Consider the following 16,337-nt stretch of genomic DNA (forward strand, 5'->3'; position numbering starts at 1 on the left):
ATTCAACTTGGGATAGAAGACAACAGGTAGGTTCTTTTTTAATCCTATCAATTAAAGCTTCATTTTTACAGCACCTTCTTTGTGCTTGGTACTGAGCTAAGTGTGCATGATGGAGAGGTGGATTCGTGTCTGCCCTCAACAAGCTTCCTTTAGTTCTAGCACGTGCAAGTTACGTAAAACAAACATCACAGATACTAAATGATGGTGCAGCAAAAGTCTGATGGCCCTGTCTCAGGAGCGGATAGAGTGAAGAGTGTCACAAAATGGATATATATGAGATATATATATATATGTATATATATATATGGATATATCTCATATATATATAGGACACCACACTGATTGGGAAATTCAGAATAGAGAAATAATCACAAGGAGGGACTGGGCCAGGGAAAACTTACAAGAGGTGGGTTTTTAATACAGTGTAGTCAAAGAAGTACAGCAGAAGGTTTTACTATAAAGTGCAAAAGAGCACTAAGTCCAGGTGTAGTTCTACTACCACCCCCTGCTAGGTGTCCCTGGGCAAGCACCTTCACCTTCTGGGGCATGGCCCTGTTCTCTAGGAACGTGGGAGCTGCAACGACGCCAACACTTGGAAGGACGAAGGGCGGCCTTAGCATACCCCTCCCCCACCCCAACCATCCACTTTTTCCAGATGCTTCAACAGGTGATTTCTCAGAAAGCCTGAGCCAGGAGGAAGTAGGAGGGTTAACCTTGCCTCCCCGTGCTTCGCAGATGTGTGGGGCCAACTCCCGGTTGGTAGTTTTGTGGGTATTGATTTGCTTTTGATGGGATCAGATGGCTCATTTCCAAGGAGAGACAGAAAGAACTAAGTCGTATTTAAGAGCAAGATCCTTCGAATCAGACTCGCTTAAATTCTGGATCTGCCTCTTGTCCCCTGAGCGACCTTCGGCAATTTATTCTCTTAGCCTCAGTCTGTTACCTAAAAATTTAGGATAAAGATATGTACCTCATAGGGATGTGATGGGATTAAAGGCTAACGTATACAACCCCCAGAGCACAGTGCCGGGCACACAGTAGCTGGTTAATAAAAGAAACCTGTTGGTCCGTCGAGTGATTGTTATTAATAACACCGAAGAGAAGCAATGGACACACAAACGGCGGTCTCCTCCTTCCCAAACTCTGCCAGGCAGAAAGCCGGCGTCCCAGGACATAAAGGGACATTGGATAGAACCTGGAACGGGCGGGATCCCGGAGTCCGTCGCAGTGGCGATGGCAGTGAGAGCTGGGGTGGGTGGCCGTCCCCGGCCACAAGAAGGTCCGAGTGACCCCACCACCGGCAAGGCTGGTACCCGAGAAGAGAGCCGGCTCTCCGGCCCCCGGCCTCTGGGGGGCAGGTTCTGAGGCGGGAGCGAGGGAAAGAGAGGAGGGGCGACTGGGGGAATTTCCCCGCCTCTCTCCCTCCTTCCATAAATCACCGCAGCCGCGGCTGCGGCCGCGCCGGGAAGTGCACGGAGCCGGAGTGCAGCGTGGTGGCACCAGACGCCTCCCTTTCCCCCCACCGCTTTCTTTCTTTCTTTCTCTCAGTGTTTTTTGGTGTTTTGTTTTGTTTTTTTTTAAACCTCCCCCTCTCCCTCCTTGCTCGGGTGGCTGCCCAGCCTCGCAGCTCGGGCGCCGCTCCTCCTCCGCCAGTGCCGCCGCCCGCCCTCGCCGCCTCCGCCTCGCCGCGCCGGACTCCGGGGAAGCGAAAGGTCGGCGGCTCGCCGCTCCGACTGTCAGCCCCGCGGCCCGCGCGCCGGGTGCGGGCGCCGCCACCTTCCGAGACGCCCGCCGCCCCGCGCTGCGGGGGCCGCGCCGGCGCCGGGGTCCCTGGGAGCGCTCGGGCGGCGCTTCCTCTCCAGCCCGCCGCCAGAGCCCGGCGATGGTGGCCGCTCGCGCTCGCGCGCTGTAGCCGGGCGCCCCCTAAGTTTGGGAGCCGCCGCGGCTCGCGGAGGAGTCTGAAGAAGGGCAAGAAAGTTTTGCGGGGTGCGCCGAGCGGGCCCTGGGCGCACCTCCCATTGCTCCCTCCCCGCTTCCCGGCGCCTGGAGCCTGTCGGCGGGGAGTGGGGGGAGGCAGCATGGCCCGCGAGCCGGAGGAGGAGGAGACGGCGGGGGCGGCCGCCCTGGCCCGCGGCTGCCGGGGCTCGTCCGGCCCGGCCGGGGCCCGGGCGCGGCGGCCGTCCCTCTGGCTGCTCTGCCTGGGCGCGTGCTGGCTGCTGTGCTCCGTGGCCGACGCCGACTTCTCCATCCTGGACGAGGCGCAAGTGCTGGCGAGCCAGATGCGAAGGCTGGCGGCCGAGGAACTGGGGGTCGTCACCATGCAGGTAAGTGGCTCCTTTTGCGCCCCCTCCACCTCCCCCGAACTTGCCAGGCATCTTGCCTTTCTCCTATGCGCAGAGCCCGGTCCCATTCTGCAGTACAGGTCCCACTGACCACGTACAGATCTCTCTGGTATGTAGGGAGCCCCTTTTCCGCCAGACACATCTGCCCTCTGCACAGACCTCCCCCCACCCCCAACTCCTCTTTCATGCACACAGGTACCTCTCCTTTTCTCTTCTGCAGCGGCTCCTACCCTTTGCACGGAACCCACTCTATCCGCTCCCCCCCCCAACAGCTCCTTTATTTCAGCGAGGATTCAGCGGTTCTTTCGAATCCCCTTTCCTAATATGCACGTATCTTCCCCCCCCCCCCCGGTCTTGTTTTCACCCTTCTACCCCTGCAAACTCCCCCTCGTTCTTTGTGTACCCATCCCGGGGCAGACAGCCCCCCCTGGCTCCGACGATTTCCCTCCCCTACCCCACCCCCTTGACTACCTCCCTGTGTCCCCCAGACCAAGGCGCACGGATGGGCGCCGGGAAGGAAGGCACCGCAGCGTGCGCAGCTGCTCCCGGGCCACCTGGGTCCCGGCGGAGAACGGCCTCGGGAGTGGACTCTGCGCTGCCTTTCCCGGCCAGGGTGCATTGGGGGAGGGGCTGGTCTGGTAGATTCCCGACTCTGGTTCGGTGTGGGGGACTTTTTTTTTTTTTTTTATTGCTTTCCGCTGTTGCTGTTTGCCGTTTGCGCACTCTCCGCTATATGATTTTTGTTTCGTGTGTGCCTTTTGGGGGGAGGAAAAAGGGGAAACAGTGAATAAGATTTCCATTTCTCTAGATTGTTTACCATGTTGGCCCTCCCGAATGGAGGAGGGGGCTAACAGAAAGATTGCCCGTGGCTAGGAAGGAATCCTGAAGGTGTTACTAATAACAGTGGTAAAAACTGCTAAACAGCAACCACCTGGAGATTCTGCCCTGCCATTATTTTATCTTCTTGGCCAAAAAGGCCCAGTCGATTAGGAAAGGTTGAGATGACCTTAAGAGTCTGAAACCTTTGCTATCACGTTCTTCCCTAAAATAACCTTATTCCCTTATGCATTCTAACAACAATAATGGTGATAAATGTGGTCTTCGAAAGAGCGAAGTTTCCAGGAATGTGCTCTCGGAATAGGTTTCTGATTTCGATTCTACTGTGACCAACCATCCTTCCACCTCCCACCGGGGGAGGTGTTTTGAGTCACTTTGGGATTCAGGTTTCCGACGTCTTTTTTTCCCCCCTTTAAAACCTTCCTCCCTACCACGCCTCCCCCCTCAACCCAGTCTTCTCTCAGGATGATAAAATTTTCCTAAAGCCACTCCTGCAGACCTTTTCCACTGTAGTGAAAGACGTTGGGCTTTTTGTTTTGTTTTGAGATGAGCTTGAGGAGTGGATGGTTTGCTTGAAAGGTAATTCTGTATTTGTAGACGCCTGGCCATGAAGTGCAATAGAGTCGGATATTCCTTCATTTGCATAACAATAGACAAGCTTTTTAGGATCCATCATTTAGTTGTCCTTTTCTGTGCAGAGTTTTCAGGTTCAGGTTCTGGTTCTGTTATCCTTTTTTCCGCATGCATTTTCTGATGATTGTTGACAGAGTTCTTAGGAGTGAAGTGACTTTTAGCGGAAATGGAACTAAAATGTTAGGAAGGAACTAAGATTCCCCCCCCCCCCCCAGTGGTGAATGTTTCAATTCAGAGCACAAACAATTCTGTTTTTGCATATCGACACCTTTTTAAATAAAGGACGTCTGATATGTTTGAATTTCGGACTGTTTGTAAGATTAGGAGGCATTTGTCACCTTCACCCCATCACTAGGGCTGGACAAGGATCTTAAGCCCCCTCACCCCCCAGCTAAGGACTTGGCTTTTTCTAAGATGCTGACTGCAGTTTTACTGTTTCTCACCCAATCCTTGACAAAAGGTGAAATTGGATCCCAACGCATTGTCATTCAGGTAGGGATCCAAAGCAAATGTACTTTTAAAAGGCTTCCCTGTTGAAAAGGAGACACTTTAGAAAAAAAGCTCTGATCTGTGGGGGGTTTGTGCCCAAATGGCCCTGTATCTCCTCCCTACTGGCCTCTTTCTAGCACCTTTGCAACCTCATTGTGGAAACTGGCCTCCTGGGGACAGGGTTTTGTCTGGCAAAATGTGAAGTGGCTTCTCTCCTTTTTTGAAAGGAGAAGCACATACTGTATTTAAATTCCTCTCCTTGAGCTGTACATTGATCTGCCACTTGCCTCCATCTGGGAAAATTGGGAAAGAGTCTCTTTTTAATTTTGTTAGACTGCCAGCTTTGGGGAGGAGAAATACTTGTAAAATAAAATCTAAGGCAGGTTAGATTTTTTTGGCCCTTAGAACAAAGATTTCGAGCCTCACATTTTCCTCTGTAAACCTCTGGGATTTGTTCAATGGGTCTGAAATTACGTGGGTTTAGGTATTTAAAGTGCAGATTATAGAGTCCTCCCTTGTGGAATGTTGGATTTTATAGCTGTTGTGCTATTTTGTCGTTCAGGGGTAGGTAGCCTTGTTGTGGGTGTTACGGTGGGCGGGGTCAGACTTCCATATGCAGATATGAGGGTTTGGGGAGAAGATATGCGATAAGAGCGGTTTTGGGGAGAGGTTAGGTCTCTTTGCAAGAAAAAAATATTCCGATTTAGTTAAGGATTATTTGACCTTGGCATTTGGAGCACAGCGCAGACCTTTCAGGAGAGCACCTCATTGATGAGAAACTTTCTGCAGGTCAGTTTATGTGTAAAAAATCTATTCTCAGACTTTTAAATCCCTTCTGCAGAAATTCTCCAAAAACCATTTTTAATTTTGAGAAATTGCAAAGTAGCCCTCAAACGAGGCCTGTTGCAGTATTTCAAATGGCGGCACGTACTGCTCACGGGAGGTTACAAGGGGTAATTTTACAAAAACAAAAATCAGGCCGCCTTTCAGCACCGTAGTTTCCCGTGGCATAGTCGTGCTTGCTGATAGCTTTTCAAACTGTCTTCTCTATCATAAAGATTTTCTTGGAAAGGTTTTCTCCTGAAGGCTGCCTACTCCTGGGTTGGGTTTTTTTTTGGTTTTGGTTTTGTTTTTATTTTGTCATTCATTTATAGTAATGGACAAAATTTAAAATATCTTTAAACGATTTGCACTAATTTTGCCTGTGCCTTGGGAAAGCTGCCACTGAGTACTGCATCCCCCTGGCAGCAGACATCAGACATCATGGGTAAAAGTCAAAAACCTAATCATCCTCTCCTCAGGGGTCTGGTGGAGTGAAGCCATCAGCATTGCGATGTGGGGGGCAGAGTGGCTGTGGCAAGGGAGACTTGTTTCTGCCTATTCGCTCCTGCAACAAGTTTTGATTAAGCAGCATCGTGGAGTGGAAAGAACTTGACATTGGGTATTTGGAGACCTGGGTTGGGCTCTGCCACTCACAAGTTGGGCGATCTTTATCTGCAAGACAGGGGAGGATGGTTCCTCCTAGAGGTTGGCTCTGTGGACTTAATGGAAATAGTGCGTGTGAAGGCATTTGTTCACATGAAGCTGGGAGTGTTGGTGGATGTGGTGGTTCTTAAATGGAGAACTATTAATTGAAAGCTTACTGTGCACAGAACCCTATGCTAGGTGTTTAAGGGATTTACAAGGAGGTATTCGGCATAGCCCCTGGAGGAGTTTATAATTTGGAGGAGGAGGGAAAGATTGTACAGGGAAAATGGTTAAATAACAATGTCTGCTTGTTTCTATCTGGCTCTGGCCACCATTTCACCAGGCACTTATAAGGCCCATTTAACATTATATGACAATACAGGCTTCTTAACAGCAAGGGCCTGGCACCTGGCCAGTGTGCCCGCCTTGATGTTAGCTCTGACACAGCTCTGCTGGGCTGGGCGTAGTCACTGTGAACTTGGCAGACACACCAGCAGGTTGGTGAGACAGCTGCTGTTTGGGGCCTGGAAGGGATGGTGGGGTGGGGGTGGGTAGGGGAGGGTCCTTCCAGGTGGGACAGAAGAGGTACGAGAAGAACAAACTAGAGCTTCAACTCAAGTTCAAGCCAGATCAACAGCTAGGACAGATGCGACTGGAGGAACCGAAGGGCTCAGCTGGGCTGAGGTGCTGGCCGAAAATCTAGAGCAAAGTTGTAAATGAGTGGCTGCAGCTGCAAGTGAAAGGGGAGGCCTTTGTATGTACCAGAACAGCATTGCCTAAATGCGTTGTTCATTTTGCAGACATTCAGCAAGCTTTGGGCAGGGGGGCTTCTCTGCTGTGAAGGGCTAGACTTCCGTGGGAATTCAAGGTGGATGAAGTCTGGTCTGTGCCCTTAAGCTCAGAACTGGTGATGGAGACCAATACAAAAAGAGGCGTTATGATCCAGGAGGTTGGCAGGAGGCAGAGGCTGTAGAATGCAGTGGGTGGTGTGGAGGTAGAGAGAGGAGCAAGGCATTATGGGAGCACAGAGGAGGGCTGCCCCAGCCCATCTGGGGAAGTCCAGGAAGTTGGTTGCTCCTTTCTCAGTGTTTCCTGTGAACTGTGAACACAGGTCAGTCCTGAAAGTCTGCCTCAAACATGAAGGCTGACCAAATCGGGAGTTCACTGAACAGTTCTCCTACCCTGTGGTGGCACTGGACGAAGGAGCTGGTGGACCTTAAAGCCCTGAGTAGGGATGTGGCTGTGACTCTTGTACCTCTTCACATGGCCTCCCGTCTTAGCTCGCTGGCCGTCACTCTGGAGCTTCTATGGTTATTGGACACAAACATCTTGGTTTGCAGTTATGTTTAGGTTAGATTTGTATTTTCTCAAGTCCTGTCTATTGTACCAGGAATGGCATATTTTAGGATAATTTGTGTACTTAAGGAATATTGAATGTCTTATGGTAGGAAGAATCACCTCTAGTTGCAGATAATGTGGTTTTATTCTATGCCTTATGTATAATATAAGCCGTAGCAGGGAAAATTGCCACCTGCTCTCTTCTGAAATTGAGTATTTGGAGTAGAAGAAAATTGACCGTTGGTGGATGACTCTTGAGTTGAACTTGGTAAGAGTGAGCCAAGGAAAGGCATGTTGAATGGCTTCTGGTGGACTATCCCTATGGTGCTGAATACTCTTTCCACTTCCTCTCTACTAATACCTGTCTTAGTTGGCATTGGAGCCTGTGCTTATGTTTTTCCTGCCAATCATGCTCGAGTCTGGAGGTGGGGGGGGGAGGGGAAGGAGATGGTTTCACACTTTATAACTGGGTGCTATTTCTGGTTGCTGCTTGAGGAGTTCCTTCCTTGAGCTTAAGTGGATGAGCAGACAGGAACCTTGCAGAACTCTGGAATCTTGGTATTATGTGCAGTGGGGTTTATCTTGGATCTGCTTTGAACCTGGTGTAAAAAAAAATAACTGAAATTCCAAGTAGGAAGGGACAACAGAAGCAACAATTTTGACTCAGCTAAGTTATTACCTCTAATTTCCAGCATGTGAAGTTGCTCTGAACATTAGTGTCTTCATGCTTCATTCATTGTGGTAACGAAGGGAAATAGATATTAAAATAAGTGGCTAGCACAAGGTCTAACATATGAACAGTCAGTAAACAGAAGTATGGGGCCATTTTTTAGTGCCAGGGCACAGAACCTGGAAGGCAACAAACATGCACGCAGCTCCTGAGCCTGAATGAAGCCAAAATCAAATCTTCAGAACCTGTAGATTTCAATGAGGCCAGTCCTTTGTCCCAGGGTTTGCTGAAGTGGGGTGTACAGACCTAGGGATGTGGTGCAAAACCATCCTTTGGGGATTATGAAGAAAATATTACCCTGTTATCAGTAGTATGGACTTTTAAACTTTTCATTACAAAGATTGAGGGGAAAAAACAAAAGAATAGCCTAGCGATGCCCATGTGCCTCTTACCCAGCTGAAACAGTTAGCAACTCCTGGTCAGGCTGCTTCTCTCTCTGCGCGTGCCTCCACCCACTCCCCAATTATTTTCGAAGCAAATTCCAGATCTCCTCTAATTTCATCCATAATATTTTTCATCCAGAACATTTAAAATTGCATCCTTATTTCTGTATTTTAAAATGTTTTCTAATATACATAATGGTATACTAGTACATAGAATTTACGAGCCACAGATAAAGACAAATATTTGAAGGGTATATACTTAAAGTGTTTTATGGTGACCTGCCTAAGTTTTTGAGCAAAACCATCACTGTGCCCCCCTAAGTCTTCATAAATAGTACCTTTGCTCGGCAACCTCCTCAGCTTCCAGAAGTAATGCCTAAGCTTCTTTTGGGAGGTGGGATGCCTCTGGGACCCTTCTCTCCCTTACACAAGTGGTCTGGCCCCCATTTTCATGTCTGGCTTTCTGCCCAAGGCTGTGAGGATCCTTGTTTTTGTAGTGAGCAGCTTCTAGTCTCTGCATATGTATTTGACTGATGCATCATGGACCACATCTTCTCGCCCCTGTTCTCTGCCCCTTCCAGAGGAGGCAGGAGTGAGAAAGGGACAACTCAAGATAACTGTAAGTGAGGGAGAGGAGAAGGTTGAAGAGGGAAAGGTGGACTGTCTACATATTTTAGTCTTCTGAAGAGTCTGTCAGCAGATACTCACTGGGTGCCTTGGTGCAGAATTGGAGGCTGGGAGTGTGTAGGAGAGGCCTAGAACACCCAGTGCTTCCCCTCTGAGAGCTCATGTCTTTTCAGGGAGGCTAAACCAGTTTCTGGGGTCAAGACAGAATAGAAAATGCTGAACGATGGGATCTAGATTACACCTGGGGCTAACAGAGGTCCGTTAGACCCAATGAGCGAGGTAGGCCAGGTGTGGGTCAGTGAGGAATGGCATTGGCTCTTGTAACTGGCAGCTACTACTCTCCTCCTTAGTTGTTGTCCACTGGCAACGTGGGTCTGGTGATGCCACGTGACTGTTCTTCAGGAGGAGGTGGAGATCTGGTTTTTAGATGAAACTCTATAGATTCTTAAGTGTTGGCAGCTAATTCAGATTAAAAAAAAAAATGCACAGAAACTGTGGGCCAAACCAAACGTGTCTGCAGGCCGGATTAGGCCAGAGGCCACCAATTTGCAGTATCTGGATTGACATGACTTGGTGGGTTCCAGGAGGTAAAAAAATCAGTGCTTCGGTGTAAAGGTTATGGGGAAACAAGTTTCTGCATAAAAGAAAAGAAAACTTGCTTTCTTTTTTAAAGATTTTATTTTATTTATTTGATAGAGACAGCCAGTGAGAGAGGGAACACAAGCAGGGGGAGTGGGAGAGGAAGAAGCAGGCTCCCAGCAGAGGAGCCTGATGCGGGGCTCGATCCCAGAACCCCGGGATCATGCCCTGAGCCGAAGGCAGACACTTAATGACTGAGCCACCCAGGCACCCCAAGAAAAGAAAACTTTCTGATAAGAGTTCTAAATTGGACTGCTTTGGGAGATGAGCTCTCTGTTACCATAAGTCAATAGTTACTGAGTATTTGGTGCCAGGCACTAGGTGATGTCTGAGATCTCCATCAGTTAATTTCCAATGCAGTGAATGAGAGAGGGGTTGCCAGATGCTGGGGAAAGTATGTCAGGGATGTTAACCCATTAGGGGATGGAGTGGGATTCTTCGAAGGCTTTCCAGAAAACATGGAAGGAATGAGTCACTTAGTCAAAGAGTAGAGTTCCCAGAAGGCCCCTTTGTGATGGTAGCTTTGAGGAATGGAAAGCTGGCATTAAGGTTTGGAGTTCAGAAAGCCAGAGGGGCGGAAGGGTGTGGGAAGAGGTCGGAGAAGTAGACAGAGGTCAGGTTGTGGGATCCTTGGATCCTTCGTGTCAGTCAGTACTTCTTATATGGGAAGTAAAGAACACCCAGTTACACTGGCTGGACAAGAACTATTGCCTTAAGTGATTGAACAGTTTGGGCAGTCACTAGATGAGAGCTCAAACAATAGGGCCAGTACACAGTTTCTCTCTCTGCCTGCCTACTTTCTTAAATAGGTCCTCCCCTTTGTTTCAACATGGTGGGCGGTAGCTTAGCAGTGTTTGAGTTGGGAACTTGCCGCTTCCCATGCCTGAGTATTCTGTATTTGGAGATGTACTCTGGGGGAAAAGGAACTAGGAATCTGGAGAAAGCTCGGTACCTAGAAAGCTCAGCTGAAGTGATTTAATATTAAGACACCAGCTGACACCAGCTGCTGGGGCCTGCTCCGTAGCTTTGTTCTGCCTCCCCAAGTCTAGTTCAGAGAGGGCCTGCTTTGTGGTCTCCCTGCTTCTGGCTTGAAGGCAGGCCGGCTGTCTGGCTTTCCACTGGGGTCTTGTGGTCTGCCCTCAGGTGTTGTACAAATCCAGGTTCAGCAGGCCTGCCCTTGGCACACCTTTTCTCCCTGACCTTTTAGCTCCTCAGATCACTGGGTGCCACGAGGACTGGGAAGGACTAGAGAGCACATCACCTTCACATCCCTTGTTTTACAGATGAGAAACTGAGGACCGGTGAGGGAAGTGGCTCTCTGGGGGTCACACCAGTAGTAAGTGGTAGACTTAGAACTCAAGTGTTGGTTCTAAGACTCTTGCCTTTTGACCCTTTACACAGTATTATCCTGTTGGAGCTCCATTTTGCCTTAAAATGGAAAGGAAACTTAAGGACCTTTACATTTCTTTGGGGGGGGGGTTTTATGGATGAGAATGTAAAGCTGATAGTTGACTTTGACCACTGACTGGGTTTTTGTTTTTGTTTTGATAAGTTGTTATTTAAATATCTAAAAGTCATGAGCTACAGATGAAATAAAAATGTTGAGACTTCTACAATGTTAGTCTATTTAAGAGTAATTTTAAATGGTCAGTTTATTTATAATTGCGAACTATACCACCACCACCACCAGAGTGATTTTTTTATTAAGAAGGTAAAGCATTAAAAGAAAACAAAACTTGAAGGGAGGAACACTGGTTTTTTGGTTTTTGTTTATGTAAAGCCTACAGAAGGAAATTCCACCTGTAATTTTCAGGCTAAGTTCTATTTTGGACTTTAAGGACTTGCATCTCCCTAGTCATTAGGAGTATGAAGGGTTTGGTTTTTTTTTTTTCCTTTTGCAATTTTCACCAAGAAAAAATAGTATTACTTTGGAGAAGTATTTGATTTGATAATGAAACAAAATGTCATTTGAATGCCTCTTTACCACGTCCACTTTGTTCTCAGTTCAAAAGGACGTTTCTCCTCCTTCAGATTTATATAGTCAAATGATTTCTGAGTTAATTATAGTTAGAAAAATAGACACCTAAATACCAGCATGGATTGCTGAAATGTAACTTATGGTCCATATTTCCCTGGAAATTGTGTGTTTTATTGTAATTGTAGAGAAGAAGCCAGTGGATAAATTGTTATCTGTTGTGTGTGATAACGTCTTGATTCTGTTCCAACCATAACAATTATTTTAAAGACTCTGTCAAGGCCCAAGACTGTAACACTTTTTTTTTTCTTTTAATTCCCCTTGGATATTTTTTTAAGTTTTATTTTTGCATGGAGTATTAAAAAAAAAAAATACTTTCGAGGCCTGGTGGAAGGGCAATGAAAATCGGCAAGCCAGTGAGAATGAATCTGAATTTTTAATTAGGCTTTGAGTTGTTTCTTCAAAGTGTAGAGACATCATTAGTGATGTAAGTCTTGTTGCGTTAGCAGAGACTGACATTTTACTTCAAACGTGGAGAGTGCAGCTGTCCTGTGCAGATAAAAGTTGCCAAGTGCGGAATAGCAAGGTGGATTGGTAGATAATTAGCTGTCCCACATTACTGCAGTGTGGAAGAAGCCTGCCAGTCATGGGCAGGAAGGAGGAATTATTAGTGGGAGAAAATCCAAGTGTGTCATAAAGCAATTTGGAATCACTTCAGCTGTGGCAGAGCTGATAAGGCGTATGTTAAGGAAACAAGACAAACTGAGTCTGGTATATAATGGCCAACTTTCTTTCTCTTTTAAGAAATCTTAATTCAAAGAGGAATGGCTAGAAATTAATGATCCATAAATACAGGGAAGTACAGATTCATCAGTCTGCCCCGACTCCATATATAAAATAATTAACCAACTTAAAATAGTCTTCGTATTCCCATGTATCTTGAAAATAAAGTGAGGATTCTATATAGGAAAAAAGAGTCACAGGGATGCCATATAAAGCCTTGACAATAACTGTGCTGTGTCCAACCACAAAAAGACATTTGAAGAAGAAATTTTGAAGTAGACCACCTAATATACATGTTACAATATTTATAAGTGATTTGAGTATATATATTGCCTGGTTGGTAGAATACGTGCATATATTTAAATATTCTTTAAGGTTTTCCTGTGGGGGCTCCTGGGTGGCACAGTGGTTAAGCGTCTGCCTTCGGCTCAGGGCGTGATCCCGGCGTTCTGGGATCGAGCCCCACATCAGGCTCCTCCGCTATGAGCCTGCTTCTTCCTCTCCCGCTCCCCCTGCTTGTGTTCCCTCTCTTGCTGGCTGTCTCTCTCTGTCAAATAAATAAATAAAATCTCTAAAAAAAAAAAAAAAGTTTTTCTGTGATCATCACTTTAATCTCTAGGAAATAAGAGGTATAGAAGGACCTGTTGGCTTTCTTGTTCATCCTTAATTATTTCCTAACTCAAATGAAACTTTATGGGATGTTTTTGTCCATTTGGATTGCTCCCTGTGCCCCTGCCCAAATACTGGACTCCTTTGTCCTAATTTCATCCATTTTTATTGGGTTGGCTTTTTCCAAAGCCAGGGCCTCTTCTGGCAGCCCAGAAACAGGAGGTGCTGAAGTGAGGTGTGTGCCGTGTTCTGCTTGGACAGTGTCGCCTCTGAATGAGGCCTACCCTTGGCCACTATGGGAGAGAGCCTCTTTTTTTGCTCCTTGCTTCTTGTTCTCTCTTCTCCCTACAGGAAGGTCACTAGGTGGTTGATGCGCTAGGAGGTTTTGGGAGGAAGCCTGGAGAATTGAGGTTTTTGGCAATCTTGACTCTTGGATCCAGAGTTGACTTCATCGTTCCTCCTATGAAACGGGGGTATTTACCCTTCTATAGTCTTGGGGCAGCATTAGGGGATGCATGCCAGGGGACCAGACTTTGTACTGATAGTGAACCAATCATATTTGTTATGGGTTGAGATCCCTGGAGTTAGTGTAAATTAATATGACCATCAAGGAAGCCTGGACTTTTTTGCATCCATGTATATTGAGATAATAAATGTGGGCAAGAGTTGCAAACAATAAAGCTTTGTACAGGTGTGAGTTATTAGAGCATGAACTCCCATAATGAAATGCTGCCCAGATTTATTCATCATATAGTCCTGGTATGGGTTAGCACTGTTTCTGGCACATGGTGAGGACTCAAAAAATGTCTGGACTATAGAAATTGAGTGGCCAGCTTTCAACAGTAGACTTTGTAACATTCTCATGTTTACTCCAAATTTAGCTTTTGCTACTGCTTCATGTGTCAATTTCATTACTTTAGGCTTACAGTGGAATGTCTTGAGCCTTTACTTGCTACTAAAGATTTAAAATGTTTCAGGTTAGTGAAAGTGTCTAGCAGAGTATCAAGCACATTAGGACTCTTAAGTATTGATTGGTTCTGATGTCTAATTTCTTCCTGTGAGAGAAAGTTGAGATACGTATATTGGAATATAACAAAGACAAAAATGTGTGTATTTGTGGATTATGTGCTTAGGGCTACTTTATCCTAGAGGCCAGAATAAATTAGCTTAACTTTTTTTTTTTCTAAGATTTTATTTATTTGACAGACAGCGAGAGAGGGAACACAAGGGGAGTGTGAGAGGGAGAAGCAGGCTTCCCACCAAGCAGGGAGCCCAATGCAGGGTTCGATCCCAGGGCCCTGGGATCATGACCTGAGCCACCCAGGCGCCCCTAATTACCTTAACTCTTTATTGAGCATGTACTATATGCCAAGTACTATGCATGGATTTCAGTTTATGATTTTAAAAAAGAGACACAAGCCCTATTCTCGTGGAATATACCATCTACTAGGGGAAATAGACATTAAAGAAATAATCATGTAACTAAAAATAAACTATTAATTTTTGTATAGTATTAGAAGGAAACCAAGGCTGTTAGAAAGATTACCAGGGAGATGTTTGAAAATCTTTCTGGGGGGAAAAGTTCCTGTCTGACTCAGTGTAAAATCCCAAATTACAGTGGCCTTTACAACCACATGGGACCTAGCCCCTGATATCTTTGTGGCCGTACCTCCCCTCATCGCACCCAACTACCTCCCTTCCCACACACACATACACTGTTCCTCTAATATTCCAAGCACACACCTGCCCCAGAGCCTTTGAACTTGTTCCCTCTGCCTGGGAATAGCTAGAAGGTCTCCTGGTCACCTTTACTAGTACCCTGCTTTGCCTCTCCTCACTCTGTCTCCTTACCTTGTTTACTTTATTGTTTGTCATGCCCCCTAACCTCCTACAGGTAGCTTTGTATTGCTTCTTTTTTTTTTTTAATGATTTTTTATTATATTATGTTAGTCACCATACAGTACATCCCCGGTTTCCGATGTAAAGTTCCATCATTCATTAGTTGCGTATAACACCCAGTGCACCATGCAATACGTGCCCTCCTTACTACCCATCACTGGTCTATCCCATTCCCCTACCCCCCTCCCCTCTGAGGCCCTCAGTTTGTTTCTCATAGTCCATAGTCTCTCATGCTTCATTCCCCCTTCTGATTACCCCCCTTTCTTTATCCCTTTCTTCCCCTACTGATCATCCTAGTTCTTATCTTCCATAGATGAGAGAAATCATATGATAGTTGTCTTTCTCTGCTTGACTTATTTCACTTAGCATTATCTCCTCCAGTGCCGTCCATGTTTCTGATAGCTGAGTAATATTCCATTGTATATATGGACCACAGCTTCTTAATCCAGTCATCTGTTGAAGGGCATCTCGGCTCCTTCCATGATTTAGCTATTGTGGACATTGCTGCTATGAACATTGGGGTGCATATGGCCCTTCTCTTCACTACGTCTGTATCTTTGGAGTAAACACCCAGTAGTGCAATGGCTGGATCATAGGGTAGCTCAATTTTTAACTTTTTAAGGGACCTCCACACTGTTTTCCAGAGTGGCTGTATCAACTTGCATTCCCACCAACAATGTAGGAGGGATCCCCTTTCTCCACATCCTCTCCAACAATTGTTGTCTCTTGCCTTGTCTATTTTTGCCATTCTAACTGGCGTAAGGTGGTATCTCAGTGTGGTTTTGATTTCAATGTATTGCTTCTTGGTACTTAGAGTCACTCAATAAATACTGGACAAGGGTGAGTGGGAGTGACAACTCTGGACTGGGTAGTATAGGAAAGAATCTGGCTCCCTTCCAGCACCTCCTCAGAGGAGGAGTTGAGGGGGTTTGCAAAAAGGGAGGAGCCAGTGGGGGGGGAGGGTTTGGGGAGCTTCACAAAAGAAGGAGCCAATCGGGAGGAGTTGGGAGCCGCCAAAGGAAGAATGAGAATGCAGGGAGGGGTTGGCAGGGACTAGCTTCCCAATAGAGGGAAAAGCCTACATCCAGGTCTTGAGAGGCAGGACTGTGGCCTTCTTGAAGAACTGAAAAAAAGCCAGGGGCTGACAGCACGCATGCGGAAAGGTGCCGCAAGTGAAGCGTTTGGATTCTTATTCCTAGTTAACGCAAGTATAGTTGTTTCCCATTAACTCTTTGGTCATGACTTTCCTGATAAAGTCCCATTAGAAGGGTGAGGATTCAGGGTGAATGACCCTGGATCTGTAGAGGTCTGGAAATGGGAAAATCTGCAGTAGGCCATCTGTTTCTTCCAGGTGAGGGAGAGGAGAGAGAAGAGACTACAGCTTCATTCAGATAGATCATGGAGAAAAATGTAAATGTAGCTTCATAGTTCTTTATAACTTAAAAAATACTCATGCTTCCCGTGTTATTTCGTGGCCAAAAGAACCAAAACAAAACAACCCCCCCTGCCAAAAGCCCTTCTGGAGGCAACTGGGTACAGTAATGAGGTTCTGCAGTAATGATTCAAATGTGCTTTCCCCACACTGC

The 16,337-nt window shown here is 46.6% G+C and overlaps 1 protein-coding gene across 2 annotated transcripts in view; it reads left to right on the forward strand.

Annotated features, from left to right (window-relative positions):
• Positions 1-16,337, forward strand: part of CACHD1 (cache domain containing 1) — a 201,583-nt gene continuing 185,246 nt past the window's right edge. Inside the window, exon 1 of one of the 2 annotated variants that reach the window (XM_045802151.2) lies at positions 1-26. Coding sequence is in view for 1 of the 2 variants with exons in the window: in XM_045802150.2 (XP_045658106.1) it covers positions 2,079-2,324 (246 nt within the window). In the remaining variant the exon portion in view is untranslated. Of the gene's footprint in view, positions 27-292; positions 2,325-16,337 lie in introns of those variants that run through there. The other variant, XM_045802150.2, reaches the window with a different exon arrangement.

Source organism: Ursus americanus, chromosome 12, assembly GCF_024610735.1.
Source record: "Ursus americanus isolate L20-20 chromosome 12, mUrsAme1.1.p, whole genome shotgun sequence".
NCBI lineage: Eukaryota > Metazoa > Chordata > Mammalia > Carnivora > Ursidae > Ursus > Ursus americanus.